The sequence below is a fragment of the Hypanus sabinus genome, chromosome 6, assembly GCF_030144855.1.
Source record: "Hypanus sabinus isolate sHypSab1 chromosome 6, sHypSab1.hap1, whole genome shotgun sequence".
In the NCBI taxonomy this organism is placed as follows: Eukaryota; Metazoa; Chordata; class Chondrichthyes; order Myliobatiformes; family Dasyatidae; genus Hypanus; species Hypanus sabinus.
In genome coordinates this window covers 126,333,372-126,355,835 of record NC_082711.1, presented here as the reverse complement: position 1 = coordinate 126,355,835, position 22,464 = coordinate 126,333,372, and the positions used below count along the sequence as shown (strand labels likewise).

General features: G+C 41.3%; 1 protein-coding gene across 8 annotated transcripts in view; it reads left to right on the top strand.

The window, feature by feature from the left end:
* The window catches only part of LOC132395815 (protein CASP-like), a 739,549-nt gene that overhangs the window by 568,523 nt on the left and 148,562 nt on the right, over positions 1 to 22,464 (top strand). For 7 of the 8 annotated variants that reach the window (XR_009512755.1, XM_059972897.1, XM_059972898.1 and 4 more), the window contains one exon: positions 7,977 to 8,241. The exons of the other annotated variant lie outside the window; for it this stretch is intronic. Coding sequence is in view for 6 of the 7 variants with exons in the window: in XM_059972897.1 (XP_059828880.1) it covers positions 7,977 to 8,241 (265 nt within the window). In the remaining variant the exon portion in view is untranslated. The remainder of the gene's footprint in view (positions 1 to 7,976; positions 8,242 to 22,464) is intronic. 8 annotated transcript variants of the gene reach the window in all.

Sequence of the window (22,464 nt, the reverse complement as noted above, 5' to 3'; positions counted from 1 at the left end):
CTACATCTTCGATCTTCATCATTCTCTATCACCTGTCTATCCTCCCTCACACGCTGTCTACAAGCTTTCTCTATTTGTGAACTAACCTCCTCACTCCTAGTCTCTTCAATTTGATTCCCACCCCCCCAACCATTCTAATTTAAAGTCTCCCCAGTAGCCTTAGCAAATCTCCCCGCCAAGATATTGGTCCCCCTAGGATTCAAACTTGGCAACAAAGCTATCTATTCCATCATCTAAATCATTTATACACAGCATAAAAAGAAGTGGACCCAACACTGACCACTAAACCCTGTGGAACACCACTAGTCACTGGCAGCCAACCAGAAAAGGATCCATTTATTCCCATTCTCTGCCTCTTAACAATCAGCCAATGCTCTAACCATGTTAGTAACTTTCCTGTAATTATGGGCTCCTAACTTGGTAAGCAGCCTCATGTATGGCACCTTGTGATAGGCCTTCTGAAAATCCAAATACACAGCATCCACTGCATCTTCTTTATCTATCCTACTTGTAATCTCCTCAAACAATTCCAACAAGTTCATCAGGCAGGGTTTTCCCTGAAGGAAGCCATGCTGACTATATACTATCTTGTCCTGTGTCACCAAGTACTCCATCGCCTCATCCTTAACAATTGACTCTAACATCTTCCCAACCACTGAAGTCAGGCTAACTGGTCTATAATTTCCTTTCTGCTGCCTTCCTCCTTTCTGAAAAAGTGGAGTAATATTTGCAATTTTCCAGTCCTCTGGCACCACACCAGAGTCCAGTGATTTTTGAAAGATCATTTCTAATGCCACCACTGTCTCTTTCAGAAACCGAGGGTGCAGTTCATCTGGTCCGGGTGACTTATGTGCCTTTAGATCTTTCAACTTTTTGAGCACCTTCTCTCTTCTTCTCTAACTGCACCCACTTCTCTTCCATCACACAGTACAATATCAGGCGTACTGCTAGTTTCTTCCACAGTGAAGACTGACGCAAAATGCTCATTTAGTTCATCAGCCATCTCCTTGTTCCCTGTAGTTATTTCTCCTGCCTCATTTTCTAGTGGTCCTATATCCACTGTCATTTCTCTTTTATTTTTAACATACTTGAAAAAAGTTTTACTATCCACTTTGATATTATTTGTTAGCCTGCTTTCATATATCATCTTTTCCCTTCTAATGATTTTTTAGTTGCTCTGTGTAGGCTTTTAAAAGCTTCCCAATCTCCTATCTTTTCACTAATTTTTGCTTTGTTGTATGCTCTTTTGCTTTTACAATAGCTTTGACTTCCCTTGTCAGCCACGGTTGTACTACTTTACCATTTGAATATTTCTTCATTTTTGGAGTGCACATGTCCTGCACCTTCCTCATTTTTCCGAATATGCAAGGAATTGGGAAAATCAGGTTGGTTTCCATTAGCCCATAAGACATAGGAGCAGAATTAGGCCATTCAGTCTATCAGGTCTCCTCCGCCTTTCCATCATGGCTGATGCTGGATCCCACTCAACCCCATTTGGCCTTCACGCCATATCCTTTGATGCCTTCACCATTCAGGAAACAATCAACTTCTGACATAATATGCACACAAGCTTGGCCTCCACTGCAGTCTGTGGCAGAGCATTCCACAGATTTACTATGCTCTGGCAAATAAAATTCCTCCTTACCTCTGTTCTAATAGCTCATCCCTCAATTTTAAGGCTGTACCCTCTAGTTCTGGAAACCTTCACCAGAGGAAACATCCTCTTCACATCCACCTTAGAAACATAGAAAACCTATTCAGGTCCTTTGGCCCACAAAGCTGGGCCGCACATGTCCTTACTATAGAAATTACCTAGGGTTACCCATTGTCCTCTATTTTTCTAAGCTCCATGTACCTATCCAGGAGTCTCCTAAAAGTCTCTATCGTATCCACCTCCACCACCATCGCCGACAGCCCATTCCACGCACTCATCACTCTCTGTGTAAAAGTCTTACCCCTGACATCTCCTCTGTACTTACTTCCAAGGACTGTAAAACTGTGTGCTCTCGTGCTAGCCATTTCAGGCCTGGGAAAAAGCCTCTGACTATCTGCATCATCAATGCTTCTTATCATCTTATACACCTCTCATCCTCCGTCGCTCCAAGGAGAAAAGGCCGAGTTCATTCAACATATTCTCATTAGGAATGCTCCTCAATCCAAGCAGCATCGTTGTAAATCTCCTCTACACCCTTTCTATGGTTTCCACGTCCTTCCTGTAGTGAGGCAACTAGAACTGGGCTCAGTACTCTTAAGTGGGGTCTGACCAGGGTCCTATATAGTTGCAGCATTACATCTTGGCTCCTGAACTCAATCCCACGACTGATGAAGGCCAAAGCACCATATGCCTTAACCACAGAGTCAACCTGCGCAGGGTCTTTGAGTGTCCTATGGACTCGGACCCCAAGATCCTTCTGACCCTCCATACTGCCAAGAGTCTTACCATTAATGCTATATTCTGCCATCATATTTGACCTACCAAAATGATCAACTTCACACCTAACTGGGTTGAACTCCATCTGCCATATCTCAACCCAGTTTTGCATCCTATCAATGCCCTACTGTAACCTCCGACAGCCCTCCACACTATCCACAACACCTGCAACCTTTGTGGCATCAGCAAATTTACTAACCCATCCCTCCACTTCCTCATCCAGGTCATTTATAAAAATCACGAAGAGTACGGGTCCCAGAACAGATCGCTGAGGTACACCACTGGTCACCGGCCTCCATGCAGAATATAACCTGTCTACATCCATTCTTTGCCTTCTGTGGGCAAGGCAGTCCTGGATTCACAAAGCAATGTCCTCTTGGATCCCATGCCTCCTTACTTTCTCAAGAAGTCTTGCTTGGGGGATCTTATCAAATGCCTTGCTAAAATCCATATGTGTTACATCTACTGCTCTAAAATCATTATCCTTATCTAGTCATTTCAGTATTCGGTAGGTTTCAATGAGATCCCACCACCCCCCACCCCTCCCGCATTCTTCTGAATTCCAGTGAATACAGTCCCAAAGCTGCCAATGTTCCTCATATGTTAACCCCAATCATTGCTGGAAATCTTCCTCATGAACCTCCTTGGACTCTCCAATGACAACACATCCTTTCTGAGATATGGGGCCCAAAACTGTTCACAGTATCCCAAGTGCAGCCTGACTAGTGTCTTATAAGTCCTCAGCATTATCTCCTTGCTTTTATATTCTACTCCCCTTGAAATAAATGCCAACATTGCATTTGCCTTCTTCAACACAGACTCAAACTGTAATTTAACCTTCTGGAAGTCTTGTACGATGACTCCTAAGGCCCTTTGATGTGTGAACCTTCTCCCCTTTTAGATAATAATCCGCACTATTGTTCCTTTCACCAGTATACATTGGGATCGCAAGAGAGGGAATTTGTTGAAAGCCTACGAGAGGCTTTTTAGAGCAGCTTGTGCTCGAGCCTCCTAGGGGAAAGGATGTCTTAGATTGCATTTTATTAGTCAGCTTAATGTAAAGGAACCCTTAGTAGGTAGGTATCATAAAATGATCGAATTCATACCGCAACTTGAGAGGGAGAAGCATAAGTCACATGTGTCAGTATCACATTGGAATAAAGGGAATTACCTAGATAAGGAGGAGCTTGGCCAGGTAGATTGTAGGAGGATACTGGTGGGGATGATAGCAAAGGTGACTGAAGCTTCTGGGAATAGTTCACAAAGGGAAGGATAGCTATGTCCCAAAGAAGAAGTAGTTCTCAAACAGCAAGGCTAGGTAACTGTGGTTCACAAGGGAAGTGCATAAAGGCTAAGGAAGGGTCACAAAAGTGAGTGACAGACAGACAGACATACTTTATTGATCCCGAGGGAAATTGGGTTTCGTTACAGTCGCACCAACCAAGAATAGTGTAGAAAGTTGGATGATTGGAAAGCTTTTAAAATTCAACAAAAGGTGACTAAAAATGCTACAAGGCAAAAGATGAAATATGAGGGCAAGCTAGTTCAAAGTATAACGTAAAATACAAAAGCTTTTTTCAGATATATAAAGAATAAAAGGGAACTCAAAGGTCTTAAAGTGGATATGTCACCTGGTCCAGAGCGACTACATCCCAGTGTCCTGAAAGAGGTTGCTGAAGAGATCATGGATATATTGGCCATGATCTCTCAAGATTTGATTCTGCCATGTCCCAGAGGACTCGTAAATTGTAAATGACATTCTTTGAGAAGGGAGGAAGACAAAAGAGAGGCCAGTTCGCCTACCTCAGTGGTTGGAAAAGTGTTGGTGTCTATCATTGAGGATGAGGCTCTGGGGTATGGATACTAGTTGTAAAATAAGTCAACATCAGCATGGGTTCTCAGAAGGGAAAGCAGAGGCAGTGGATGTCATTACTTAGATTTTTTGAAGGCATTTTATAAGGTGCCTCACATGAGGCTGCTTAACAAGATAAAACCCTGTGGTGTTACAGGAAATATACTGGCATGGATAGAGGAGTGGCTGACAGGCAGGAGGCAGCGAGTGAAAATAAATGGGGCCTTTTCTGGTTGGCTGCCAGTAACTAGTGGTGTTCCTCGGGGGGTGGGGGGGCAGTATTGTGACTACTGTTTTTCACATTGTTTGTCAGTGATTTAGATTGTGAAATTTTGTGGATGACATGAAGATGGGTGGAAGGGTAGCTAGTGCTGAGGAAGCAATACGATTGCAGCAGGACTTAGACATATTGGAAAAATGGGCAAAAAAAGTGGCAGATGGAGTACAGTGTTGGGAAATGTATGAGAATTTATCAGCAAGACGAAGGGATTGGTTGTTGAGTTCAGAAAGAGTAGCGGACTGCACGACCCCATCTACATCGGTGGTGTGCAGTTGGAACAGGTCAAAAGCTTTAATTTCCTCGGGGTGAATATCACAAAAGACCTGACTTGGTCTAACCAAGCAGAGTCCACTGCCAAGAAGGCCCACCAGCGCCTTTACTTCCTGAGAAAGCTGAAGAAATTTGCCCTGTCCCCTAAAACCCTCCCTAATTTTTATAGGTGCATCGTAGAAAGCATTCTTCTAGGGTGCACCACAACCTGGTATGGAAGTTGTCCTGTCCAAGACCAGAAGAAGCTGCAGAAGATCGTGAACATAGCCCAGCACATCACAAAAACCAATCTTCCATCCTTGGACTCACTTTACACCACATGCTGTCGGAGCAGTGCTGCCAGGATAATCAAGGATAAGTCCCACCCTGCCAGCACACTTTTTGTCCCACTTCCCTCCAGGAGAAGGTTCAGGAGCATGAAGATATGAACGGCCAGATTTGGGAACAGCTTCTTTCCAACTGTGATAAGACTGCTGAACAGATCCTGACCTGGATCTGGGCCGTACCTTCCAAATATCTGGACCTGACTTGCACTACTGTACTTTCCCTTTCCTATTTTCTAATTATGATTTATAATTTACATTTTTATTATATTTACTTCGATTTGTACTTCAAGGAGCACGAAGCGCAGAAACAAATGTCACTGTGATGATTGTACGCTCTAGTATCAATTGTTTGATGACAATAAAGTATTTGTATTTGTAGAATGCATTTTGGTAAAAGGAACAATAGTGAAGACTATTGGGGAGCATATTCAAACATTAGACATGCATAAGAACATTAGGAGTTCGCGTGCAAGATTCCCTGAAGGTTGATTCCGTGGTAAACAAGGCAGAATTGGCATTTATTTGAAGGAGAATAGAATATAAAAGCAAGGAGATAATGCTGAAGCTTCATAAGACACTAGTCAGGCCATACAGAGTATTGTCAACCTGTTTGGGCCCCGTATCTCAGGAATATTTGGCGATATTCAGGGGATATTTGCATGGCGTTCTGCAAAGGTACGTTCCAATGAGACAGGGAAAGGTTGTTAGGGTATAGAAACCATGTTGTACAAAGGCTGTTGAAAATCTAGTCAAGAAGAAAAGAAAAGCTTCTGGAAGGTTCAAAAAACTAGGTAATGATAGAGATCTAGAAGATTATAAGGCTAGCAGGAAGGAGCTTAAGAATGTAATTAGGAGAGTCAGAAGGGGCCATGTGAAGGCCTTGGCAAGCAAGATTGAGGAAAACCCCAAGGCATTCTATGAGTATGTGAAGAGCAAGAGGATAAGACGTGAGAGAATAGGACCAATCAAGTGTGACAGTGGGAAAGTGTGTATAGAACCGAAGGAAATAGCAGAGGTACTTAATGAGTACTTTCTTTGGTATTCACTACGGAAAAGGATGTTGGTAATTGTAGGGATGATTTACAGTGGATTGAAAAGCTTGAGCATATAGACATTAAGAAAGAGATTGTGCTGGAGTTTTTGGAAATCTTCAAGTTGGATAAGTCTCCTGGACCTGATGAGATATACCCCAGGCTACTGTGGGAGGCGAGGGAGGAGATTGCTGAGCCTCTGGCAATGATCTTTGCATCGTCAATGGGGACGGGAGAGGTTCTGGAGAATTGGAGGGTTGCAGATGTTGTTCTCTTTATTCAAGAAAAGGAGTAGAGATAGCCCAGGAAATTATAGACCAGTGAGTCCTGCTTCAGTGGATGGTAAGCTGATGGAAAAGATCCTGAGAGGCAGGATTTTTGAACATTTGGAGAGGCGTAACATGATTAGGAATAGTCAGCATGGCTTTGTCAAAGGGAGGTCGTTTTCTATGTTTCTATGAATTATTTTTAGCGAAAGAGTGGTGAATCTGTGGAATGCTCTGCCACAGACTGTGGTGGGGGCCAAGTCCACAGGTATGTTCGAAGTAGATGTTAATGGATTCCTGATATGGTGAGAGGGCAGGGGTATGGGGTCGAATGGGATCTGGGGTCAGCCATGATGAAATGGCGGAGTAGACTCGATGAGCTAAATGGCCTAATTCTACTCTTATGTCTTATGGTCAACACTTTTCTCCTAAGAACCACAGTCCTCAAATCCCATCCCTTTCTCTGGTATCTCCTCTTGTGGAACCTTTCAGGAGCCTTGCACATCAGAGAGAATTCCTCCATCTCCCCAGTCTAACATTAGACTTGGTTGTTGCTCTGGGTCATTTGCCATCACTGATAAAATGGTTTTGTATGAGAGAAACATATCCTATAGGATGCATCTCTGAGGATTTAATGGGAAAAGGGGATTTCTGGGGAAGGTATGCCCGCTTTAACATGAGACTTTCCTACACTGTACATTTCTACCCCATTAGCCTTCTCAAATGCATCACCTCACACTTGCCAGCATTGCATTCTGCCTGCCATCACTCTGCCCAACTTTCCATTTGATCTATATGCCACATCGCCTTGGACAACCTTCTTTGTTCTCCACATCAATGTACATGTAATCCACAGACTTCTCTGTTACAGGACGAGACTAGGAAACTGGTAATAGGCACCCAGAAAGAATATTGTGTACAAAACTGGTCTCCTTGTGTAAAGGAGGATGTTAATTTGTTTGCTGGAATTCAAAAATGGTTTACTAACCTGTTGGACAAGCTTAGCTTGTATCTGGTGGAGTTTAGATGAATGAGGAGTGATATGAAAGAAACACATAAGGTCCTGAATGGTTTTGACAGGACTGGTCAAATAGATGTTTCCACATGTGGGAAGATCTGGAACTAATGGGTCACCCATTTAAGGCAGATATAAGTCAGAGTTTTTCTCTCAGAGAGTGCTGAGTCTTTGGAACGCTTCAAAGACTGTTGGAAGGAGTGTCTTTGAATAAACAGTGATAGATTGGATTGCAGAGTTAGATTATAATTGAATCTGTCACAATCATGAAATGCTGAAGAAGGCTTGAGGAACTTAGTGACCTCCTCCTACTAATGATTTATGTGTTTGCATGCCCTAATTTGCAGGGCTGTGGGAACAATTGACATGTCATGAAATAAGATTTTTTTTATATTGGCAAACACCGCAGCCTACTGAACCAAAAAAAAATGTACCTTAAGTTAATGGATAAGTATGTTTTCTCCAGGCTTCAAATAAGATTATAAGTTAACTTTTTTTGTTTCAGCTTACATGAAGCGACGACACAGTTCAGTGAGCGATGGTCATGGGAGTGATTCTTCAGTTGCTGGGCTAGACTACAGTCAGAGCGCCAGTCCCCAGCAACAGGTTCACCTGAAGAAGCCCAGAGTGGTGTTGGCCCCAGAGGAAAAGGAAGCTCTGAAGCGAGCATACCAGCTAAAGCCATATCCATCTCCAAAAACTATTGAGGAGCTTGCTGCCCAGCTAAATCTGAAAACAAGTACTGTCATCAACTGGTTTCATAACTACAGGTGAGTTTTGAATGCTATAATTTTGGGTGCAAATAGCCAGTGCCAGTGTCTGGCTTTCACCCAGACAGGGAAAGATTGAATTTTCTTTGGGACCACTGGGTTATCTTGGACTGGGTTACCTGGGATAACTACTGGGCTATCTGGGTAAGTTGGACAAAGAATAGCAAATGGCATTCAATCCAAATAACTATGATGTAATGCATTTTGGGAAGTCAAACCAGGATAGGACTTTCACAGGGGGAGAGTGCAATGTCACAAGTAAACAAGATGATGAATAACAAACAAGAGAAAATCTGCAGATGCTGGAAATCTGAGCAACACACACAAAACGCTGAAGGAACTCAGCAGGCCAGGCAGCATCTGTGGAAAAAAGTACAGTCAATGTTTCAGGCCAAAGTTTTTTCCCATAAACGCTGTCTGGCCTGCTGAATTCCTCCAGCATTTTGTGTGTGTTGCTCAAATTTCCAACATCTGCAGATTTTCTCTTCTTTGTGATTTGATTACTACTGTGCAAAGTCTGTTCCAGGGATGCCTACCCTGAAGAAGTTAAATCTTCCCTTCAACAGAAGTTCAATGAAATTCTTTCTCACTGCTCCCTGCTGCTCTCCAGCAGTCCTGCCGATGGGTTTCGGCCCAAAATGTCGACTATACTGTTTTCCATAGATGCTGCCTGGCCTGCTGAGTTCCTCCAGCATTTTGAAGATGGCGAATAAGCCATTTGGCATGCTGGCCTCAATCAGGGCATTGAATTTAGGAGTTGGGCATCATGTTACAGTTGTACAAGACTTTGGTGAGGCTGCCCTTTAAGTATTATATGCAGCAGGTCATAAACACAAGAGATTCTGCAGATGCTGGAAATCCAGAGCAATAGGCACAAGATGTTGGAGGAACTCAATAGGTCAGGCAACAGTTATGGAGAGGAATAAAGAGTTGATATTTTGTGCTGAGCACCTTCATCAGGACTAAAAAAGAAAGGAGAAGAAGCCAGAATAAGAAGGAAGGGGGAGGGGGTGGAGTACAAGCTGGCAGTGATAGGTGAGTGGGGTAAGGGGGATAAACTGAGAAGCTGGAAGATGATGGTGGAAGGGTAAAGGGCTGACGAAGAAAGAACCTGACAGGAGAGGAGAGTGGACCATGGAAGAAAGGGAACAAGGAAGGACAAAAGAGCAACATGGGGCAGTGATGAGCGGATGAGGAGAAGAGAAGGAGTCAGAATGGGGAATGGGAAAAGGAGGAAGAAATTACAGGAAGTGAGAGAAATGGATGTTCATAGCGTCAGGTTGGAAGATACATGGATGAAACAGGAGACGATGCTCCTCCAACTTGAGAGTGGTGTCATCTTGACAGCAGAAGAGCCATGAACCAGCATATATACATACTGTGTATCATTAAGCTGAAGAAAAGTTTTACAAGAATGTTGTCAAGACTTGAGAGCCTGAGTTACAGGCAGAAGTTGGCGTGACCTTGTAGAGGTATATGAAATTATGAGGGGCATGGATAGGCTGAATACATTCAGTTTTTTTTTAGGGGAAAAGAATAAAAACCTGATCCATAGGTTTACAGTGAAATGGGCAATTTCTGCATGGAGGGAGTGTGGGTATGTGGAATGAGCTGCCTGAGGAAATGGTTTAGGCAGGTACAATGCCAACTTTTAAAAGACATTTTGACAGGTATAGGAGCAGGAAAGATTTCGAGGGAAGTGAACCAAATGCAGGCAAATGAGACTAGTTTAGATGGCCATCTTGCTAGGCATGGATGAGTTGAGCCAAAGAGCTTTTCTTCCTGCTGGAGCAAGGGGATGTGAGTAAGGTCCTGACGTTTTGTCTGTATTCACCAAGAAGAAGTGCATGGAAAGTTCAGAATTAAGAAGGGTTAGATATCTGCAACACTAGTTGGATAAATCCCCAAGGCTGCGTGTGGAAACAAGGGAGGAGATTGAAGGGGTCACAGAATTCCCTGTCTGTCCTGCTAGCTATCAAGTCTCCTATCAATATTGCCTTTGGTGACTTTATTCCATCTCACCTGCTGAACCTCAGGGCTGGCCACAATGTCACTGTCATGGCTGCTGCTGCTGCTGTGCCCTGATTCCCCAGGGGTACTTGTTGCTGAGGGGAATAGCCACAGAGCAACCCTGCACTGTTTGTGTGCTTGTGCTTGCTGTATCTTTCCTGGTTGGTCATCCAGCTATCTGCTGCCTGCACCTTAGGTTTGATAAATCTCTCTAAAACTCTTACCTATGATTTTCTTTGCATCCTGGGTGATCGTAAATATGTCTAACTATAGCTTCAGCTTCACATTGCCAGTCAGGAGTTGCAACTGGGCACATTTCCCACAGATGTTACTTTCCTCACCCTGCAAAAGGAGTATATCACTGCCATAACTGACATCCCAGCTACACTAATAGGAAGAGTAATTCTAAGGCATTACAACAAAATAGAGAGAGTACAGAGAAGATTTACTAGAATGTTACCTGGGTTTCAGCACCTAAGTTACAGGGTAAGGTTGAACAAGTTAGGTCTTTATTCTTTGGAGTGTAGAAGGTTGAGGGGGGACTTGATAGAGGTATTTAAAAATATGAAGGGGATAGATAGAGTTGACGTGGATAGGCTTTTTCTATTGAGAGTAGGGGAGCTTCAAACAAGAGGACATGAGTTGAGACTTAGGGGGCAAAAGTTTAAGGGTAACACGAGGGGGAATTTCTTTACTCAGAGAGTGGTAGCTGTGTGGAACGAGCTTCCAGTATAAGTGGTAGAGGCAGGTTCGGTATTGTCATTTAAAGTAAAATTGGATAGGTATACGGACGGGAAAGGAATGGAGGGTTATGGGCTAAGTGCGGGTCAATGGGACTAGGTGAGAGTAAGTGTTCGGCACGGACTAGAAGGGCCGAGATGGCCTGTTTCCATGCCGTAACTGTTATATGGTTATGACTGATCCATTATTACAGATGGGACAATCTAAATTAACCCTCCAGATATAATATTACAGGATAAACAAGCAAGAACAACTTGCTTAATAGATATAGCCATTCCCAACACACATAATGTTCAGGAATCAGTATGTGAAAAACACCTGAACTATGTTGAATTAAAAGAGGAAATTGAAAAATTATGGAACATGAACAGGGTATATTCACTACACAACAATATTCCAGTGAGTAAAGTTCCAGAGCCATCAATCACTCGCCATATGATAATTCTTTTATTCCTGAAGTCATTCTCATTGACCTCCTCTGTAATCTCTCCAGTGTCAGCACATCCTTTATTAGATAAGGGGCCCAAAACTGCTCACAATATTCCAAGTGAGGCCTCAGCAGTGCCTTATAAATCCTCAGTATTATGTGCTTGTTTTTATATTCGAGTCCTCTCGAAATGAATGTTAACAGTGCATTTGCATTTCTCACCGCCGACTCAACCTGCAAATTGAACCTTCGGGTATTCTGCACAAGGACTCCCAAGTACCTTTGTACCTCGGATTTTTATATTTTCTTCCCCTATAATTCCTTTTACCAGACTGCATGACCATACATTTCCCAACACTATTCTGTCACTTCTTTATCCATTCTCTTAATCTGTCTTAAGTCCTTCCACAGCCTCCCTGCTTCCTCAACGCTACCTGTCCCTCTACCTATCTTCATATTGTCCACAAACTTGGCCATATAGCCATCAATTCCATCATCCACTTCTTAACATACAATGTAAAAAGAAGCAGTCCCAACATTGACCCCTGTGGAATATCAGTAGTCACAGGCAGACCACCAGAAAAGGCTCCCTTTGTTCCCACCATTTACCTCCTGCCAATCAGCCAATGCTCTTTTGAGGCTACTATCTTTCCCTAACCACCATGGGCTCTTGTCTTGTTAAGCTGCCTCATCTGCAGCATTTTGCCAGAGGCTTTAGAGTCATAGAAAAGTACAGCACAGAAACAGGCCCTTCAGCCCATCTAGTATGTGCCTAGCCATTCAAACTGCTTACTCCCATTGACCTGCACCAGGATCATAGACGTCCACAGCCCTACCATCCATATACCTAGCCAAGCTTTTCTTATACTTTGAAATCAAGTTCGCGTGCTTCGCTGGCAGCTGGTTCCACACTCTCACGAACCACTTCACAAGAAGGTTTCCTCTCATGTTCCCTTAATTTTTTTGCCTTTCACTCTTAATCTATGACCTCTTGTAGTCTCACCCAACTTTAGTGGAAAAAAGCTTGCACTTGCCCTGTCTATACCCTTCATAATTTTGTAAACCTCTATCAAATCTCCTTTTGATCTTCTGTGTTCCAAGGAATAAAATCCAAACCTGTTCAATCTTTCAGGTAACTTAGGTACTCCAGACCTGGCAACATCCTTGTAAATTTTGTCTGTACTCCTTCAACCCTATTTATGTCTTTCCTGTAGATAGGTGACCAAAACTGCATGCACTACTCCAAATTATGTCTCAACAACGTCTTAGACAACTTCAACATAACACTCATCTCCTCTACTCAATACTTTGATTTATGAAGGTCAATGTGTCAAAAGCTTTCTCTATGATCCTATCTACTTGTGATGCCGCTTTCAATAAATTATGGACCTGTAATCCCAGTTCCTTTTGTTTTTCTTCACTTTCTTCTTCACTCCTCAGTGCCCTACCATGCACTGTGTAAGACCTACTCAAGTTGGTACTACTGAAGTGCAGCACCTCACATTTGTCTGCATTAAATTCCATCAGCCATTTCTCAGACCATTTTTCCTGCTAGTACAAATTCCACTGCTAGCTATGACAGTCTTCCATGCTGTCCACTATACCTTAAATCTTGGTGTCATCCCCAAATTTTCTGATCCATTTAACTGCATCATCAACCAGATCTTTGATATAGATGACAAACAACAACAGACCCAGCACCGATCCCTGTGACACACCACTAGTCACAGGCCTTCAGTCAGAGGGGCAGCTATCTACTACCACTCTCTGGCTTCTCACACAAAGCCAGTGTCTAATTGATTTTACTACCTCAGAGGAGATTTACAAGGATGTTGCCTGGATTGGAGAGCATGCCTTATAAGAATAGGTTGAGTGAACTTAGCCTTTTTCTCCTTTGAGCGACGGAGGTTAAGGGGTGACCTGATAGAGGTGTATAAGATAATGAGGATAGTCAGAGGCTTTTTCCCAGGGCTGAAATGGTTGCCACAAGAGGACACAGGTTTAAGGTGCTGGGGAGTAGGTACAGAGGAGATGTCAGGGATAAGTTTTTTACTCAGAGAGTGGTAAGTGCATGGAATGGACTGCCGGCAATGGTGGTGGAGGCGGATACGATAGGGTCTTTTAAGAGACTTTTGGATAGGTGCATGGAGCTTAGAAAAATAGAGGGCTATGGGTAAGCCTAGTAATTTCTAAGATTGAGACATGTTCTGCACAACTTTGTGGACTGAAGGGCCTGTATTGTGCTGTAGGTTTTCTGTGTTTCTATCTTGAATGGCAAGCTCCTGAACTCTCTTGACCAACCTCCTATACAGGACCTTGTCAAGTGCCTTGTTAAAGTCCATGTAAACAACATCTACCGCCTTATCTTTATCAACCTTCCTTGATAACTTCCTCAAAAAACTCTGTAAGGTTGGTTAGATACAACCTACCATGCACTATCCAAATACTCATATATCCGGTCCATGTCTATCCAAATACTTATATATCCGGTCCTTCCAATAACTTTCTCTATTATTGATATCGTACTTATTAGCCAATAATTTCCTGATTTATTCTTGGAGCCTGACTTACATTGGCTATCTTCCAGTTCTCTAGCACCTCACCTGTCACTAAGGATGATTTAAATATCTCTGCTAAGCCCTGGCAATTTCTGCACTTGCACTGAATCCAAAGTAACACTTTGTCAGACCCTGAGGGTTTATCCACCTGAATGTGCCTCAAGACACCTCCTTCTCTGTAATCTATATAGAGACCATGAAGTTGATGCCATTTTGCCTTACTTTATAGAAGACAGCCTGTCCCAATCCACGCAACAAACACAAAATTTTGTTTTGGTTTTTTTTTTTTGGTTTTTTTTATATTAGTTTTTTAATACATTTTCTACATAACTACAGATTAAAAAAAACCCAGATCAAAATGAAGAACGTTGATACAGTGCAAAAATAAACATACATTAACAATATGATACAAAGAAAGATAATTGAAAAAGCACCCAAATTGAAGACAAGTAAAATTAGTATCCTCCCCAAGCCCCACAACACAAAAAAAACTCCAGACCAACCACAACACAATATAGAGAATATAAATCAGGACAATCAAACCCCCAAAGCTGTAAATGCACTTAGCAACAGAAGATGTTAATGCCGACTACCAAAAGAAAAAGGAGCTGAAAGCAAGGGACCGGAAAAAAAAAACCTTAGTTAAGAGGAAGGTTATGAAAGTACTCAATAAAAGGTCCCCAGACCTTATGGAACTTTAAATCCGAATTAAGAACTGAATAATGAATTTTTTCAAGGTCTAAGCAGGTCATAATATTGTTAAGCCATTGATAATGCGTAGGCAGGGCAACATCTCTCCATCTAAGGAGGATTAAACGTCTAGCCAGGAGAGAGGCAAAAGATAATATTCAACACTTAGTCGAACTCAGACGTAAATCTGTCTCACCCCAGAAACCGAACAAAGCAATTAAAGGGTTTGTTTCTAGGTGGTGATTCAGAATATACGATAACGTTATGAAGACATCTTTCCAAAATTTCTCCAAGCTAGGACAAAACCAGTACCTATGAATGAGAGAGTCCTCGCCCCTTTTGCATTTATCACAAAACGGACTAATGTTAGGGTAAAATCGAGATAATTTAGATTTAGACATTTGGGCTCTATGAACAATCTTAAACTGTAAAAGGCAATGGCGAGCACAAAGAGAGGTTGAATTAACCGATTTGAGAATCGAGTCCCAAGTCTCATCAGATAAGGAGGTATTTAAATCATGCTCCCATGCCATTTTAATTTTATCCACAGGGGCATGTCGTAAGGCTGCTAATTTATCTCGAATAAATGATATTAAACCTTTATCTAGTGGATTAATGGAAAGAAATAAGTCCATAACATTTTTCTCAGGCATTTCAGGGAAGTTAGGAATTAAAGGAACAATAAAGTGTCTAATTTGGAGATATCTGAAAAAATGAGCATTGGGCAGATTAGCAGAGAGCTGTTGAAAAGAAGCGAAGCGATTATCAATAAAAAGATCTTCAAAATGTCTAATGCCCTTCATATACCAATCATGGAATGCTGAGTCATACGTAGTAGGTAAAAAAAGGTGATTATGTAAGATAGGGCTAGAAACGGAAAAACCATGGAAACCATAAAATTTCCTAAACTGAGCCCATATACGCAAAGTGTGTCTAACAAGAGGATTAACTATTAATCTGGACAAACTACTAGGGAGTACAGAGCCAAGAAGTGCAGAGATAGATAATTCTTTAACGGAGCTCAACTCCATTGCCACCCAATTAGGGCACTCGGGTTAGCCATGGAAAAAAGACCAAATGGTAGCACAACGTTTATTGGCTGCCCAATAATATAAATGAAAGTTAGGTAAAGCCATGCCACCCTCATTTTTAGGTTTTTGGAGATAGACTTTATGAATTCTAGAACTCTTATTCTTCCACATATGACAAAATAATAGAGTCTAAGGAATCAAAAAATCAAAAAAAGATTTAGGAATAAAAATTGGGATAGATTGAAATAAATATAGAAGTTTAAGGAGAACATACATTTTAACAACATTAATACGACCTACCAAAGACATAGATAGAGGTGACCATTGTACCAGACTCTGTTTTATAGTATATGAAAGATTGGCAAAATTTTCACAAAAGAGATCTTTAAACTTCCTTGTGACTGTAATCCCAAGATAAGTAAATTGATTATGAACTACTTTAAAAGGGAGATCACGAAATGTTAATTCTTGTGCTTCTTTATTAATTGGGAAAAGTTCGCTCTTATGTAAATTAAGTTTATAGCCAGAGAACTGGCTAAACTGGTCAAGAAGTGAAAACATTGGAGGTAAGGATGTAGACGGATTTGAAAGAAAAAGTAATAAGTCATCAGCATAAAGAGAAACTTTATGCTCAACACCCCCTCTCCAAATCCCGGTCAATCCAGGACAGTTTCGAAATGCTATCGCCAAAGGTTCTATAGCCAAATCAAAGAGAAAGGGACTTAAAGGGCATCTCTGACGGGTGCCACGTTTGAGGTTAAATAACTGGGATTTCTGAAAATTAGTTAAAACAGAGGCAGTAGGACACAAATACAACAATTTGATCCAAGAGATAAAACTTTGACTGAAGTCAAATTTTTCTAAAACTGCAAAAAGGTAGTTCCACTCTATATGATCAAATGCTTTCTCTGCATCGAGGGAAATAACACATTCAAGAATCCCAGTTGGAGGTGAATATAAAATGTTAAATAAACGCCGAATGTTAAAAAAAGGAAAACGGTTTTTAATAAAACCAGTTTGGTCATCAGAAATAATAGAGGGAATAACAGTTTCTAATCTATAAGCCAAAACTTTAGCCAAGATTTTAACATCAACATTAAGCAAAGAAATCGGCCTATACGAGGAACACTCTGTTGGGTCTTTACCCTTTTTTAATAAAAGAATAATAGATGCCTCATTAAAAGAGGGTGGCAATTTGCCGTAATTAAACGAGTCAGATAATACTGGGAGTAACTGAGGAGAAAGAAGTGAGGAGAATGATTTATAAAATTCTACGGGGAACCCATCAGGTCCAGGAGATTTCCCTGAGGACAATGCAGAAATTGCAAAAGATATTTCTTCTGATGATATAGGCGCATTAAGTTTGGCTTTAAAATCCGATGAAAGCGAAGGAATATTCAGATTATTTAAAAAATGATCAACAGAGATATTGTCATTCAAAGATTCAGAGGAATAAAGTCAAGAATAGAAATTTTTAAATGCGTCATTAATTTCTAAGTGATCCAATGTAAAGTCTCCATTCTCCTTCCGGATCTTCGTAATATGTTGTTTGGCTTTGGAACGCCTCAGCTGATTGGCTAGAAATTTACCAGATTTGTCACCATGAATGTAAAAGCGACTCTTACTTTCAAGAAGTTGACGTTCGACCGGTTGAGTAGACAGAAGATTAAATTTAGTTTGAAGTTCTACACGCTTCTTGTATAGTTCAGGATTCTTAGTTTGAGCATACAGTTGATCCAATTCTTTAATCTGATTAATGAGGTCTAATCGATCTGCACAGTACTTTCTATTAAGATTTGCTGTATAGGAGATTATTTGACCCCTCAAATATGCTTTCATGGCATCCCAGACAATCTGGGATGACACTTCAGGTGATGTATTGGTGTTAAAATAAAAGGTTATCTGATCCTTAATAAATTTTAGAAAATCATCATCCGATAATAAAGTTGAATCAAACCGCCATTGTTTATTCCTCTGAGGGAGACCAGGAAAGTTTAAAGACAGAGTAATTGGGGCATGGTCAGAAATCAGTATACTCTGATAATCACAAGAATAGACAAATGAAATGAGTTGGTCATCGAGTAAGAAGTAGTCAATTCTAGTAAAGTTATGGTGAACATGTGAAAAAAAAGAATAATCTCTCTCAGTAGGATGAAGGAAATGCCATATATCAGAGATACCATTATTAGAGAGAAACAATTGGATAGCTAAGGCAGATTTAGTAGGTGGTCTAGTAACAGAGGACGATCGATCCAGATTAGGATCTAACCAACAATTGAAGTCACCACCCAGTATAAGAGAGTATGAGTTTAAGTCTGGTAGTGAGGAAAAAAAACGTTCAAAAAAATTAACATCATCAAAATTGGGGGCATACAGGTTTGCTAGTACAACTTTAGTATTATATAATTCACCAGAAACAATAATAAAACAGCCATTTGTATCAGATATCTTATTATGGAGTTCAAAAGGAATATTTGAGTTAATAAGGATGGAGACCCCCCCCCCAGCTTTGGCGGCGAAGGAGGAATGAAAATGCTGACCCGCCCACTTTGACAAAAGCCGAGAGTTATCAAAACAACGAATATGAGTTTCTTGAAGGAAAGCAATGTCAGCTTTGAGTTGTTTAATATGTGAGAATACCTTCCTTCTTTTAACAGGATGATTCAATCCCTTTACATTCCAGCTCACAAATTTAAGTGTACTAGCCATTATCAATTGTTAATGCATAGAAGGCAGCAGGCATATAAAAAGTCAAGCAGTACAATAACAGTCTGGGAGCAAAAATGTAAACATAGATTCGTAGAATCAAACCATAAACATGTCCTGAGTAACAAAGGAAAGCAAAAGAAACAGTGAGTGGTAATAGAACTGGAGAACCCACCCCACCCTCGCAACCTAAAACTAGACGGCTACCAAAAAAAGCAGCTAGCTCTACCAAAAAAATTAACCCAAATATGACTTCCAGTTCTGTGTCATTAACAACAGTTCTGTATAAATACTATAGCAAATGGTAACTAGTTTATGCACTAGAAAACATAATTACAAATAGGAACAACTTCAGCAGAAGTATAAAACTTAATACAAAGAAAATCAGAAGCAAACCAAAACTAACCTACCCGCAAAAAATTATAGAAGATTAAAAGAAGAGAGAAAAAAAAGGGAGGGAGAAAAGGGGGAAATTATAGATTCGAGGAGAGTACTTATCGACCATTTACAGAAAAAAAAGCAAAACTTAAACTGTGAATCAACCAACAGGGAGGCCTTCAATAAAAACTCCAAACCTCCAAAACAAGTTAGAGTCAATTGCAGAACTCTATAGATAAGGTTATACAAGAATAAAATAGAATACACAAATACAATCTAAACATCCGCAGGGAAACATTAAACTCAGAATATCTATTTAGAAAAAACGCACCAAGTTCAGGGAGAGATTGTCTACAGCCCTTAGAGTTTCAATAGATAATGTCTGAGTTATTCAAGTAAAGTCTGAGTCCGGAAAGAATAATTTTAGTACAAGAGGTACTTATCCACCATTTTAGAAGGTCCGACCGGGTTCCGAAGAAGACTGGCTGGCCGGAAGACTTCCAACAAATGCCTCAGCCTCCTTCACTGATTTAAACCACTTATATTCTCCAGTAGTAAGCGTGATTCAGAGGTCGGCTGGGATTTCGAAGGGAGGGTCTAAGTCCGTGATCAAAAAGCACTTTCATTACACCTTTAAACTCAGCACGCATCTTAAGAACCTGGGGGGCAAAATCCTCCACAACACGAATGACTGAATTTTGAAAAGCAAAAGTACCTCTGCAGCGTGCCTCCATAATCAAACGGTTTTTCACCTGGTATTGATAAAAGCATAAAATTATCGGTCGTGGGCGGGAACCCAGAATTGCGCAGGGAACGTAGATCCTGTGTGCCCTTTCAAGCTCAGGTGGATTCGGAAGAAATTCTTTCCCAAAAATTTCACGAGAGAACCCTGTTCGGTGGCCTCTGGCAAACCAGGAATTCGTAGATTGCAACATCTACTCCGGTTTTCAAGATCCACCATTTTGGAAAAAAGTTTACAATTCTTCTCTAGACTGGAACAGAAAGTTTCGAGGTATTGAACACGGCGTTTTAAATCTTCAGAATTTGAGTCGATGCGAGATAAATGTTCAGCATGTTCGTCCACTCTAGCATTGATCCGATTCAATTTGACATCCAGCTGGTTGAAAGAAGTTCTAAATTCCTTTAAAATATCTTCTCGATGCAGTTCCAAAGCGGCGAGAATATCAGTCGGCAAAGCCGTAGTTTCCTTTTTCCCGGTTTTAGTACTTTTGGTAGACATTATAAGATAGATGTGTTCGCAGGCAAGTAAAAGAGACCTAATAAAATACCTACCTAAGGTTTAAGAATGGAGACATATAGTGCAAAGATAGGGAGAATGACGGAGCAAAAGTTCGGAGCAGCTAAACAATCGCCATCTTACCAGAAGTCCCCGCAAATACAAAATTTTGGAGGAACTCATCAGACCAATCAGCATCTATGGAAAAAAGTACAGTCAACAACTTGGGCCGAGACCCTAGATGCTGCCTGGCTTGATGAGTTCCTCCAGCATTTTGTGTGTGTTGCTTGGATTTCCAGCATCTGCAGATATTCTCTTGTTTGTGTCTGAATCCACACTTGCCAGATCCTTTCCAATACCATCAAAGTTGTCTTTCCTCCAATTTAGAATCTCAGCCCATGGACCAGATGTATCTTTTTGCTTATTTGCTTTAAAACTAATTGCATTATGATCACTAGATGCCAAGTGTTCACCTGTACAAACTTTTGTCAATTGCCTTGTCTTCTTTTCTAATAGACCAAGTATCGCACATTCTCTCATTGGAACTTCTATGTACTGATTAAGAAAACAATTTACAAACTCTACCTCATCTAGAACTTTTGTAGAATGGGAATCCCAGTCAATATGCAGAAAGTTAAAATCACCTGCTATATAAACCTCATGTTTCTTGCAACAGTCAGCTTTCTCTCTACAGATTTGTTCCTCTAGATGCCTTGGACTGTTGAGTGGTTGTAATGTTCCCCATTAATATGGTGATGTCTTTGTTATTGCTCAACTCCATCCATAACGCCACACTCGACGAGTTCTTCAGTCTGCCCTCACTGAGTACTGACATGATATTTTCCCTGACTAGTAACACCACATGTCCTCCTTTAGTACTTACCACTCTGTTGCATCAAACTATGGGATCCCTGGAATTTTGTGCTGCCAGTCCTGCCCCTCCTGTAGCCAAGCATTTACTAATGATTACAATATCATAATTCCAGTTGTTGGTCCATGCCCTGAACTCATGTGGCTTTTCCTACGATAATTCTTACATTGAAATATATGCAGCTCAGGACATTAGTCATGCCGTGCTCCACCTTTTGATTCCTGACTTTGTCTGAAGTCTTAAAACATCTGTCTGCACAACCTCTTCATTATCTGTTCTGGCACTCTGGTTTCCATCCTGTTGCAACTCTAGTTTACTACCCTGTGTACAACACTAGCAAACCTTCCCACTAGGATATTAGTCCCCTTCTTGTTCAGGTGCAAACTGTCTCTTCTGTACAGGTCCCACCTTACCTGGAAGAGACCTCGATTATCCAATGATCCTATAGCAACTCCTTAGATATGTGTAAAACCGCATGTTCTTTGTACTTTTGGCCTCACTGGCACTTAGCACAGGTAGCAATCCTGAGATCACAACACTGGAAGCCCTGCCTTTTAGCTTAGCACCTAACTCCCTGAACTCACCTTGCAGAACCTTGTCACTCTTCCTACCCATGTCATTGTTACCTACATGGACCATGACCTCAGGCTGTCACTCTACCACTAAGAATGCTGACTCAATCCAAGATATCCTAGACCTTGACTCTCAGGAGGCAGCATCCAATCCAGAAATCTTGTTCTCATCCACAGAAACTCCTTTCTGTTCCCCTAACTAACAAATCCCCTATCGGAACATCTAGCCTCTTCCCCCCACCTTCTCTTCTGATTACAGAGCCAGACTCAGTGCCAGAGATCTAACCACTGTGACTTTCCTCTGCCAGGTTATCCCCCTCAACCGAATCCAAAGTGGTCTACCTGTTGTTGATGGGAATGGCCACAGGGATACTCTGCACTCCATTCCCCTTCCTAGCTGCCACCCAATTTCTTAAGTCCTGCAACTTGAGTGTATCTACCAATCTATATGCTCTATCTTTCAACTCCTCTGAAAATCCAAGTATACAACATCCATCAATTCTCCTTTGTCTATCCAGCTTGTTATTTCTTCAAAGAATTCCGACAGATTTGTCAGGCAACATTTTCCCCAGGAAACCATGCTGACTATGACCTTTTTTATTATGTGTCTCCAAGTACCCCAAAACCACAACCTTAACAGTTGACTCCCAATATTTTCAAAACCACTATTTCCTTTCTTCTGCCTCCCTCCCTTGTTGAAGAGTGGAGTAACATCTGCAATTTTCCAGTCCTCCAGAACCATGTCAGATTCTATTGATCCTTGAAAGATTGTTACTAATGCCTTCCCACTCTCTTCAGCCAGCTCCTTCAGAACCCTGAACGGTAGGCCATCTCATCCAGGCAGCTTGTGTACCTTCTGACCTTTCAGACTCCCGAGTACCTTCTCCCGAGTGTAAGCAACTGCAGTCAACTCTGCCCCCTGACACTTTCAAATTTACAGCATATGCAGTGTCTTCCACAGTGAAGACTGGTGTAACATACATTCAGTTCATCTGCCATTTC